General features: G+C 40.9%; 1 protein-coding gene across 4 annotated transcripts in view; it reads left to right on the top strand.

Annotated features, from left to right (window-relative positions):
• Positions 1-12,809, top strand: part of SORCS3 (sortilin related VPS10 domain containing receptor 3) — a 580,244-nt gene that overhangs the window by 467,185 nt on the left and 100,250 nt on the right. For all 4 annotated transcript variants that reach the window (XM_032880553.1, XM_032880561.1, XM_032880570.1 and 1 more), the window contains one exon: positions 6,672-6,851. In XM_032880553.1, coding sequence (XP_032736444.1) covers positions 6,672-6,851 — 180 coding nt within the window. The remainder of the gene's footprint in view (positions 1-6,671; positions 6,852-12,809) is intronic.

Here is a 12,809-nt window from a genome sequence, read left to right as displayed (position 1 = left end):
TTCCTAAGAAAGTTAGGTTTAAGATGATGTGAAAGGATTAAGGAGTTAACCCAGCAAACAAGGTTGGGAAATCAATAAAAAGGCACACATAGGCCCTATTTTAAGAGAGAGAATATGGTCCATTCAACAAACTAAACACCATCTCAAGAGACTGGGTTGCAGAGAGAGGGGTAGAGAGGCTGATGGGATGAGCAGGGAGTGCATTAAGTAGCCCCAGGGGCCATGGGATCAACTCCTCCTTTTCTCTACCCTCTCTGTGACTGGCTGGTATGGGAACACTCTATAACATTGCGGTTGCAGGATGTCCCCATCAGATGTTCTAAACCCAGGCAGGAAAGTAGTATCTCTGCTAGGAGAAGAGGAGGATGGAGAAGTTTGTAATCACGCTTTTTCTGAAGGAGAAAGACCTCTTGCAGTTAACTTGATGATTTCCACCTATTGGCTCAGGAGAAGTACTTCAGGAACTTTCCAAACCATATCCCCAGTGTCAGGCCTTTTCTGTCTCTGCACTGTGTGCATATTTCATGTATCTCACCTTCTGAGATAAACAGTTTGCTCCCCTGGGCAGTGTGGCTGCAGGTGGGGAAAAATGAAGCCTGGGATTGATCACAACCCTGGAACGCTCCATTAACGATCAGCAACCCCATGGCAATTTATCGCGGTGGAGTACCATCCGTGCGGCCCCTTTTATAGAACTCTATCCAGAGCAGCTTCATTAATAGGAGGGCTGCTGTGAAAATAGCTGGATGGTTATCGATCCCCTTTATTAGCCAGCATTGGCTCGGATTTTCCCCAGCCTAGGCCGAGGAGGTAAGGACAGAGGGGGTGGAAGTGTTTAAAAATGGAAATGGCTTTTAAGCAAGTTGTTGCTGTTCCAGGAGCTGCCTCTGCTGTTGGGCGTCTTGCTTACAAAAACAAGGAGAACCTCCCTGTCATCACTGCCTTCACACCTCTCCTCCCAGCCTGTCTGTTCAGAACACGCTCCTCTGGGGTGCTCTGTGGCTTGGATCGTTTTGCAGAGAATGAAATGAACACCATTAATAATGAGTGGCAATATTAGGAGTGGCAACCTTGTGCTGAGTCCTCCGTAACCGGTCCCTGGGCATGGGGGGAGGCAGGGAAGGGTCATGGAAGCCACGCACCTGCAGGGGGTGAGGACACAAATGACCGAGAGCCCTGGTATAGCCTGGCTGAAAGGCAATGGAGCTTCTGAGCAAGAAACCCTGAGCTTTCTTTCCAGCTCTGCCACTTGCTTATCCAGGAGCCCAGGTCTTTTTACCTGTGAAGTGGGTATCATGATACCATTGAACTTTACTGAACCCAGTGCTTCTGGAGAACAGTGAGATTTAAGAAATAACCAGCTCTTTTGTGTTCCTAGAAGTAGCTCACTGTAAAAAACCACTTTTCCCCATGCCCCTCGCTAAGATACAGAAACTTGCCTGTTTACCTTGGATGAGACCAAATTCTCATTCCATATCTATAAATGGTTAACTGAACTCTTTGTCCCCACTGGGGATAAACTGGACAAAATGCTGGCTAATTTAACTTGACCAGACTTTGACTGGCTTTTCGCTTCCTCCCCACCCCAGCCTCTGAACTTGGAGCCACTCTTGGGCGCTTAAGCAGGCACTAGAACTCAGGACAATCCCTATTAACAACCCTTCTGAAAATCAACTGACTGTAAGGAGGATGGTTTCCTGTTCATTGGCCCCTCTCCCACCACTTGCTCACCCTGCTCCCCACATCCAGTTCTCTCTAGCCTTGTTTTACTTTCTCTCCATAAAAATAATTCTTCCCTGCCATCACCCTGAGGGACTTGCAGATAGGATAGCCAAAGTGTTCTCCCTATTGCGATAGTCTTGCACATAAAGACTCTCCCTACCTAAGTCTGGGTTTGCTTTTAGTTGACAGTAGAATATGTTTTATCCCGTTTTGAATAATAAAAGGAAGAGAGGGAAATATGCTTGAGAAAATTTATTATAACGATAATGACAGTGATATTAACCTTTTCTTTAATTTCCTTCGGACAATTTCACTTAATTTTTACATTTCCCCAAATACTGATTTATCCTTCTTTGCTATGTCACAGCCACACTTCTTAAAATGTTATCTGTAATTCTAATTTCATTTGTTGCTTCCTATCTACACTTCAACCCACTGTCAGCTGTATTCTGGTCTCCCACACCCCTCTCTCCTATTCCACCAAAAATCATCTAGCCATTGCTACCAGGGAACACCTCCAAGCCAAATCCAATAAACATTTCTACAACTTTTCTTCCTTCTTTTCTTTCTTTCTTTCTTCTTTCTTTCTTTCTTTCTTTCTCTCTTCCTTCCTTCATTTCTTTCTTTCTTTCTTTCTTTCTTTCTTTCTTTCTACCTTTCTGGAGCACTTGACACTGCTGGAAAAAAAAAAAATCCACAACTGATACTCCTCCCTGTGGCATATTTTATTCTGATTCACTTTTCTGATTCCCCTTCTCCTGCCACCCTTAAATGTTGATGATCCTAAGTTCTCCTGGTGTTCTGCATGGTTCTTGGGTGACCTCATCCCTTCTCTTCATATTGGTGACGTCTATGTTCATAGTCCCATTCCATATCCATCGAACCCTGGACTGCTTTTTTGAAGTACTTCCCCTAAAAAATCCCATTTTAAAACTCTAGACCTAAGCTCAGTATCTCTATCTTATATTATATCCCCAAAATTTCATCCCTCTTCTGTGTTTACTTACTCTACTCATTCATACAAAAACTTTTATTAGATATCTACCATGTGCTACCGATACTTAGTAAGTGCTAGAAATGCCGTGATACATTAGAAAGACACAGTGTCTGCTCTTTGGGAGCTTATGGGCTAACGAGAGAGACTGATGTAGAATAAATAATTATGCACATTAATTATGAGTATTTAATTATGATTTTATGAGCATGCTAATGAGAGAATTTTGTAGGTCACATACCTGACATATTAAAGATATGCCTTTTTCCTTTGTCGCCCTGTGGGTTCTGCCTCCCTGATATCTCACCAGTCCATTTCATAGGGTTCTCATAGAAAACCTGCTTCCTTAGTCCAGGCCCTCATGTGTCACTACTGAGATGTTGCAGCCACCTTGTAAGCCTTCCCCCTGCCCCACTGAAATCCACCTTGGATGCTGTGATCTCACAGTTAAGCTGGCCTACTGCAGCCCAATCTCTGCACTGAGCAGTTCTCATTATCCCCTTTTTCTCCTCAAAATCTTGTGCTAGTTTTATATTTCCTTCTGGGTAAAACTTAGGTGGGCCAATGCAGGGCCCCTTATGGTGTGGCCACTCTGTCCTCACCTCCCTCAGGGAAAAACTGCTTTCAAGCCAATCAGGTTTCACGCATTTCCATGGATGCCCCCTTGACCGCCCCTGTCTATAAGCCTTTGTATTCCCATTAGTACCTGTACCAGGGACCTTAGTCAGGTTCACAGAAGGCCAGGAGGGCATGACATTCTCACCACCGTTGGGCATCTGCTTGAGGTCATGTTGTACATCTTGGTTCTCTCTGTATTTCTATTATAATGTCTGGCGGATGGCAGGTGCTGAATAGAGTGTGTTCTTATAGTGAATGAAGTTACATTCAGCCCAAATTACATGAAAATGTTTCTATCACGGGGGAGTGTTTTCACCATTGTTTACCTATGAAGTCTCACGTTTAGGTTTGCAAAAGGCAACTGTGATTCTTCCAAATTAATGGGAGGGTATGGGGGAGTGTTATTTATAATTGTTCTCCAAATAAAAACATGAGTGTGGTTATGTCTGATGCTGTCCAAACTCCAGTTTATTGAAGTGCCAACCAGAATTTACTTACTGCTCTTCCCCCCTCTTCAGTCTCTCTCTTCATCACCAGTCAGATCTCGCTCTGCTTGTTCTCAAGAGTAGCAAGCACATCTTCGTTTTCTTTGGAAGGAGGTGACATATGCTTTGGGGTTAGATTGAGGTTGCAGGAGTCAAGAAATATGGTTTATTATCATTCAGCTCTCTATTAGACCAGTACTACTGAAAATGAATCATTTGTTCTTGAAGACATAATATTCTGGTTATTATTGGTTGATCCGTATTCAACTAGAAGATCTATTTGGAGAGAGGACACATACCTCAGAGCTTTTTCAAGGAGTGATGACCCAGACTGCATGCACCTGACTTGTCTGGAAGGTTGGTGCCGGTGGTAGGACTTAAGCCTTCCCAACCAGACACACTGACTCAGAACCTCAGGCAGTGGGACGTAGGAGTCTGCCTGCTTTTAAGATCTCCAGGTCATTTTGATGCATATTGAGTTATATTCCCACTGATAACAGAGTTCAGATAGTCTTGGGTTTAAATATTAGTAATGTCATTTACTAGCTAAGTGACTTAGGGAAATTAAGAATTTTTCAAGCCAACTTCCCAGGGTCCTGGTTGCTAGAGAGCACCCTGTCCCCCGAGCCTGCCGTACCTGTGAGTCAGGTGATACACCCCACACGCACAACAAGGCTGGCTGCCTTCCATCCTGACCGTGCCCCAGTGTTTTCAGTTTTTTTTTCCCCCCACTTCTTTTACATTAGTTTAGTCTAAAATAACTTAGCTCATTCATTTTTATAACCAAAACATCTGGGAAAAGCCCGGCATTTCTATTGCATTTTTAACAGGGTAAGTGAATTTAATCTGTATTTCCTGCAGCTGCTATTTCCCCTCCTACTGGGTTCTCGGGCTTTCATTCCACACCAACACAACACAATTTCATCACAGGGTTTTTAAGAGGAAGCCTTATTTCCATTTTCAAGCACCTCAGTGGGATCCTGTAATTCTATAAGGTGTGTAAGCACAAATGAACTAGAGAGGTCTCAGTCAAAGCGACTTAGGGAGTTCAAGGCCAGACGCTGAGATCTGGCAGATCCTCCAATAAAAAGAGCCAGAGGGCTTCACGCTTTTCCCACCTTCTTGTTGTCCAAATTCGAATGAGCTTGCTCCTTCCAAAAAACGTCTTGGAGAAGTGCTCCACAGTTGTGAAATCCAGAAAGGATTTCAGCAATAAAAGAAGATATTGCTATATCTTCTTTTATTGCTGAAATCCTTTCTGGGAAAGGTTGGGCAAACAAAGTAAAAGCTAGACCCCGCCTGGTGATTGACTGTCAACTTCAGTTGCCTGACCCCTACTATGAGTGCTTGCCACCACGGTGACAAGGGTCTTCTCCTGCCTTCTTGGGATGCCATACTCTTTGGCATAGTTACCTGTGTAGTTACGCATTTTTTAACTGCTTACATTATGTCCAGCATTTGTTTGTCTGTGCCAACAGTTCCTCCAGACAGCATGAATTCCTTAGCAAAGGACTTGAGTTTATGATCATCTTTGTATAGCGCCTAGCCACGTACGAAAACTGGCTTTTACAAACTCTTCTGAATTGTGAACTGATTAGATTTGATTGTAGAAATGTCCTAGTCCAGGTATACAAACTAAAGTGACTTCAGGGACCAGGGTATTAACATGAATATGTAAGAGGCAGGTCATAAGAACATTTGGGCACTTAAGGCTGAGGCTTCCTGAGTGCTGACTTCACCTAAAAGACTACACCGTCCAGGTATTCGGTAGAGGCTATGATCAGACCGAACATTTGTGATTCCCATTCATCTCATGGGTCATAGGATTGCAACTTCCAATCCGGATGCTTTCTCCCCCATATATATCCAGGTGGTTAGAAGCTCACAAGTAGATTAGAGCCGTACAACAGGCATTCAACACTTGGTTCTGCCACTTACTGGCTTTATAATGGGAAGCAAGTTGGCAAACTCCTGTATACCATATTTTATTCCTCAGTAAAATGGGACTAATACCACCTCTATTGTAGAATTATTTGGATTTTTAACTGAAATAATACATTTAGATGACTTAGAATAGTGCTCAGATGTTAGCTGTTTTTAGTGGTAGCCCAACCTCTTCAGTACTTTGGTGAGAAAGTTGAAGCTCCGGGACACAGACACATTCTACACCATAGAGCTAACTTCTAGCTAGGACCCAGAACACTAAATTCAAGGTTGAGTTTCCTTTTTGGTATCGTCAGTGATTTTCAAATATTATTTTATTAGCAGCGGAACCTCCCTCATCTTTTACTCCCCAAATATCATGCCAAACTCTAGGATAAAACAGATTCAAGTGGTGCCCCTCTGGTTGAAACAGAGGTGGAAGCCGAGAGCCCCACCCACTGGCTCTGCCTCCCTGCCACCCTTCTTGCAAAGGATGACTCTGAAGATCCCAAAGAGAAGTTTTGCAGCCACTACACTAAAAAATTTGAAAACATAAATGAAGATCTAAAGAAGGGATAAGCCCTGTCTTCTTTGCATGTGTGACTTTCCTCCGGCAAGGCTGTATGTCTCCGTTAGTGCTAACACTAACTTTCAGATATAAAAATAAAAAATGAAAGTGTATGAATCCCTTGAAGCCATGGAAAATGATACCCACCAAAGCCCCTTACACCCATCTTACTGTCACTTAGCAAGGAACAAAAATCACAGAGCTCTTAATTTATAGCCTTGGTCTGACACAGAATTGTTTAACATTGCCTATAACTCAGGCTTTTTCTCCCCCATTCATAAGTCATGGTAATTACTCTGGGTCCCCATGGGCAGAGGGATATGGAGATCTGCTGCCTTATAGGTGTTCCATCTTCTTCCAGGACATGCACATCATCAGTACTGATGAGAACCAAGTGTTTGCAGCTGTCCAAGAATGGAACCAGAATGACACGTACAACCTCTACATCTCAGACACGCGTGGCATCTACTTCACCCTGGCCATGGAGAACATTAAGAGTAGCCGAGGTCTAATGGGAAACATTATTATTGAATTGTATGAGGTAGGTAGCCAAGATGGTCCTGCACTTGGGTCTGCCTCTCTTTTGCAGGAGTTTTAATGGGATAAACATGAACATTGTAGTCAGCCAGTCCTTGGGCAGAAGGCAGCTATTCCCTTTAGCAATTGTGTGACTTTGGGCAAGGAACTTAGTTTCCTTATGCCTCCATCTCCTCACCTGTAAAAGGGGGATTAAATATTTGCCTGATGAGACGGTTGTAAGATTGAGAGAGAACATACTTAAAGCATGTAGTATAGTGGGTGACTCAGCAAACTTGAATAGATGGTGGCTGAAGTGGACATTCTTCTGTGGATGAGCACCATGACGAGCCAGACGCCCAGGTATTTGACCTACGTGGGCTCGCTTGAGTCCCTTTCTCAATTCTACGGACTCTGAGTGGAGGTACGTATCTATTAGTAGATCTTTAATTGTTTGGAAATTTACCTCTTGTGAACAAGTTTTATAGGAAAAGAAGAGTGAATATCAGTGCTGGGGATGAGGGTTTCCCTGAAATGCCACCACATGCCAACATCAGTGCAGGGTGAAGAACTGACGACCTTGACTTACATTGAGTTCTTGTTTAATATGATCACTGTACTGAGTTTTCAGTTAATATTGAGGTTTTGTTTTTAAATGTGATCACCAGTTAAAGAATAATTTCTCTAGGAAACCAAGTGACTGCGCAGAGGCACTAGAGAAAAACGAATTGTTTCAGTGACCCTAAAGCTGGGTCACTCTTTATGTCTCTAGTGGCCGTGTATGATCTTTGATGGTCTGGCCACAGTCCTCGCCTTGCTGGGATGATGGATTGATTTGAGTAAAGGGGTGTATTTCTTTATCCAGCAGTTATCAGTGATTGACGGTCAACCCTACACCTGCTGTGCTGGTGGAGATCATTCATTCATGGAGGGAGGAGTTGTCTGTCATGAGTGGTACCCTCAGATGGTGTGGTGAGCTGCGCCCTTACTAGTTTTCATCTTTGAGGAGTGGGAGCAGCTTTCAGAACAGAGGGATCAGTGTAGGGGTTCCTGCTTTATAGTGGTGTCTTCTGAGCAGTGCCTGGCAGTGTTCTAGCATCCCTGCACTGGTGTCAAAGTTACTGAAGAGTAGTGAAAACATCAAGTTACTTTTTTAGGTAGGAGGACCACACAAAGGTCTGGGGGTGAATAGAAGTCCACTAAAAAAGAGAGAGAAAAGTGAATGGCACTGGGTATAAAACAAATCCAGTAGAAATACCGTAATTTTCTAGGAGGTTGTTGCCAAGTGCTGATTCCCTTAACAACAAGATCCCCATTTGGGAAATGGCCCAGATTTTTTCTTAGAATTACAAAAACTGGTAAAGATGACTAAGGTGTGTAAAGAGCTTTGGGAAGCTTACATTTCCTTGACTCTAATCATACCTGGAGGCAGAAATATACTTTGTTATTGGTCAGTAAGTCACCTCTGGTGGAAGGTTTGGATGAAATGTTCCTGGGACTGAGGTCATTGCAACCAGGTTCCTGTTCTTATAAGTGAGGCTATAGAGATGAGTGGATTATTCATACTTCTGTGGTCAGACTTCAGGAGAACGGGGTAGACATTTGCAGCAGATGACCTTTCAATTTAGAGATCCCTGGGTCTCTGACCCTATTGATAAGGCAGGTGCATTTGGCACTGTGCTGTCCCTTTTGTAATAAAGAGTATGTTGGTTACTGTGAATAGACACTCTGATCTGAATTGGAGCATGGATAAAAATGAAGAATGTGCCTAATTATATGTATATTTTGGTCTTGCTCTAGTCAGTCTTGCATTTTTAGTCTTTTGGTGGAAAAGTACATGGTGTCATTTCATCTCTACAAAAGCAAGACATACAACTTCTCTAAAACCAGTTCTTTTGTGTTTGTTCTCCATTTAATTTTATCAAGTTTCATTGTACCCCTGCTTTGTGTTAAAGCCCATGAAGAAGGCAGGAGAGAGACTGATTCTTGCCCTCAGGAAGCTTGCAGTCTAGTTTGTTGAGCTTTGAAGAAGTCAGTGAGCGAAGTTCCTTTTTTGACCTGCCCAGATTGGAGTCAGTTGAGAGAGAGACAAAGAGCGAGACAAATGGAGATCAGTTGTCAGTTTTACTGCTTTGAAAAGTTATGTAGAAGCAGGTGGGCTTCCTAATCCGGCCTTCCAGACCTGGTTGCACCCTTTTAGTCACATGCTCAAATAGCAAATCAAAAGCTGTCCTGTGGAAGCCTCTTCCTAGAACACCACTATGGCGGGGTACAGAGTATGTGATCTTTGCAAGCAGATTCCCAAAATAGTGGACATGGGGATGAGTTGTATATGCCCAGTTCTTTTTTGCAATGTTCCCAATCTGATCATCAGTCTTTTTGCCCTGCAGAGGAAGAAGTGGAAGGCATTCCATATTTTAAGACCTGCATGAGTCAAGAACTAGATGGATGCTGTAGATTTGTAAGACTTTGAGCCAGCCAATCTAATTGCATAGAATAGATGCTCATCTGGTACAAGAATGAATGCCAGATAGGTGTTTGGAGTTCAGATTCTAGAAGGCATTTAATACCAAGAGAATATATTGTATCTGGACACTATCTAGACCATGACCATATTGAAGGCTTTTAGGGGGTGATGCTATTTTGCACCTGGAGATGCATTCTGTGATTGGGAGATAAAGCTGAATTTAATTGGTCTCTAGGGGTCATTGGTTTTAACCTCCTTCAGTAGAGATTCTCATAGAAACTGAAATTGTGTACCATATGGCCAGATAGCAAAGAGACTATAATTTTTCTGGACTCTGAATGCCCTTGAGTAATGCAGCTGGGAAAACTAGTAAGCTTTCACATTCAATTCAACTAAATTAATACACTTTCATAGAATGTATTTTGTTTGATGAGATGAAGCTGGTGCGTGAGACTCATAATCTATTGGAAGGAAACATGACCCTATTAGGGTAGTCAGTGATCACTGACTAACTTGTATTAAAGCTGTGACTTTCTGTGTTGTAGAATCAGTAAAGAGGAAGGTTAATTCTAACTTGAGGAATTTGCATGGGGTGGGGGGGGGACTTGAAGATGAATTGGCTTAAAGGATGATTTACTGGAACTTGGGAGAAAGGCATGTCTGGTGGAATCCCAACATGATATGAGAACTAGAGTCTGATGAATAGATGCCCATTTTTATGGAATGTTCAGTGACTTTCGGACACAGTGGGGATAAATATTGCAGAGATACTAGTAAAGAGCTGGATTGAAGAATTGGGCATTTTCTTTTTTTTTTTTTTTTTAAAGATTTTATTTATTTGAGAGAGAGAGAATGAGAGAGACAGAGAGAGCATGAGAAGGGGAGTAGGAGAGGGAGAAGCAGACTCCCCGCTGAGCAGAGAGCCCAATGTGGGACTCGATCCCAGGACTCTAGGATCATGACCTGAGCTGAAGGCAGTTGCTTAACCAACTGAGCCACCCAGGTGTCCCAAGAATTGGGCATTTTCTGATGGGCTCATATTTCTCTCTGTTTTTCTCTTATATCTACATAACTAGAAAATGATATTGGCTGTATCATGTAGTACCCTATGTCAAGTTAATGTATAACTTTATAGTATGATGTGATAGAATATTACACGTGTTTAACCTTGTCTGAAATGTCAGAGATGCCTTTAGGTAACACAGATGTGAATTGGCTTGGATGAGCACAATCACTTAAATCTACTTCCTAGTGTATCACTCCATCTTCCATGTGGCCCCCTTAAGCTTCTACTTGACCATGGGAAAGGGGCAAAGAAAATTAGAACTTACTTGAGAGTTCACCTTACAGTCTTGGCACTAAAAGACCTTAGAAACCATTGGATGGGAATCCACCCCCACTGAACTCTCATTAAACTGAGTAAAGCAAAGACATTGTCTGTTTCCTGGTCTGTTGGAACAGTCTCCTGCTATATAGAGTCCCTTCTCATTCTTCCTTTAATCCCTTTTTTCAAGTACAATAGTGACATGGCTGTAATTACATAATCAGGTGAGAAAATAATTCTTGAAGGCCAAATAATAATCTCTTTTTTAAGGTGTCAGAGACTGTTGCATAAAAACAATCTGATGAGGACAATGAATATAATCTATTATGTGTTCACCATTATTCTGTGATACTCTTTTCACGCAGAACTTTGTTGTGGTTTCTTCATATCACTAACTCCAACCTACATTTCTTCTTAGTTGCTTTCCACTGATAAATCAAGAAACAAATATTCTTTCCAATGTTTTCTTTCCAAATATTTTTCCAATGTTTTAACCATTTTCATGGTGGAAGTATTTTATATTTATGCAGTTGTACAATTTTATTTTTTTCTGCAAGAAAAAGTGTAATTATGAAATAAACCAAAGTCACTTGTTTGAAAATAAATCTTTATTTTGGAATTTATAAAAAAAATATATATATATATATATTTTTTTTTTTCAATTATATTACGGAAACATGCTCTGAGCTGCTGGTCAGGTGCGTTTTCTTCAATATTTTCAAGGGTATGAAGCACCCAACTCATACCTCATTATAATAATAACAACAGTGAATCAGGTAATGCCCAAGCCCAGCGATGTTGACTAAATATATGAAGCCAACCACAGATGCACTTCTAAATGTTCCACCACCCACATTTTTTAAAAGTAGAAGAAAAAGGTGAAGTTAATTGTAATAATATATTTTATTTAACCTAAGTATCTAAAATATTATCATTTTAGTATGTGCTCCATTTGAAAGATTACTAATGAGATCTTTTACATTTTTCTATACTAAATCTCCAAAATTCTGAGTGTATTTTATACTTCCTCTTCATCTCAATTCATATGCTAAATTTTCACCAGAGATACTTGATCAGTATTTACATTTCATAAAATTTACAGTAGAAAAAGTAGATTCACATACCCAAGTTATTCCAAACATATTAAAAGTTTGCCAATAATAGAATCAGGTATCAGTTTTTAAATTGAAGTTCAAATTGATTCAAATAAAATGCAGTTAAACTTCAGTTCCTTACTCCCACTGGCCACATTTCAAGTGCTCGGTAGCCATATGATGGGTAGGCCATAGTATTGGTTTGGATAACCCTAAAATTTATATATCTATATATTTTTTTCAATCATTAATATCATTGATATATATATGTATATACATATATAGTCAATCATTGGTCTCTATATATAGTCTAAATTTTATATATAGTCAATCATTGATCTATTGCCATATCTCTTTGTGGCAGGTATCATTCCCCCTGGTGCCTATGAGTGTACAGCGAGTACAGAGAATTTAGTAACTTGGCTTAGATCATGGAGATAGTAAAATGGTAGAGCTATGTTTGAACCAGTTCATGTATATTTGAATAAAAAGTCCAGGCTCTTCCCACTATGCATTTTTTAACATTAATTTTTTTAATTGAGGTCAAATTTATGTATAGTAAAATTTACTCTTTCTGGTATGCAGTCCTGTGAGTTTTGACAGGGGTATGCAGTTGTGTAACTACCACTATAATCAAGATAGAGAACTGTCACCTCAAAATATTTCCTCTGATGACCTTTTTGTAGTCAACCATTCTCCCACCCCAAATCACTGCCAGACCAGTCTGATTTCTTTCTCTTTCCTATTTTGTCTTTTCTGGATTTTCATGTGATTGGAATTATACAATATATAGTCTTTTGAGTTTGACTTCATTTACTTAGAATCAGGCATTTGAGAATCACCCATGTTGTTGAGTATCTGTAGACATTCCTTTTTTTGTTTTTAATTGCTGAGTGGTATTCTATTATGTGGACGTGCCCTAGTTTAATTACTCATTCACCACTGAAGGACATTGAAGTTGTTTCGAGTTCTGTGTGACAATAAATAAAATGAATATAAACGTTCACGTTAATACAAGTTTTTCTTTCTCATGGGTAAATACCTAGGAGTAGGATTGCTTTGTTGAATGTGAAAGACGTTGTTTATAAAAAGCCACCA

The sequence above is a fragment of the Lontra canadensis genome, unplaced genomic scaffold, assembly GCF_010015895.1.
Source record: "Lontra canadensis isolate GAN:19392208 unplaced genomic scaffold, GSC_riverotter_1.0 scaffold3, whole genome shotgun sequence".
NCBI lineage: Eukaryota > Metazoa > Chordata > Mammalia > Carnivora > Mustelidae > Lontra > Lontra canadensis.
The sequence above is the reverse complement of the archived record's forward strand: the minus strand, read 5'-3'. Positions and strand labels throughout refer to the sequence as shown.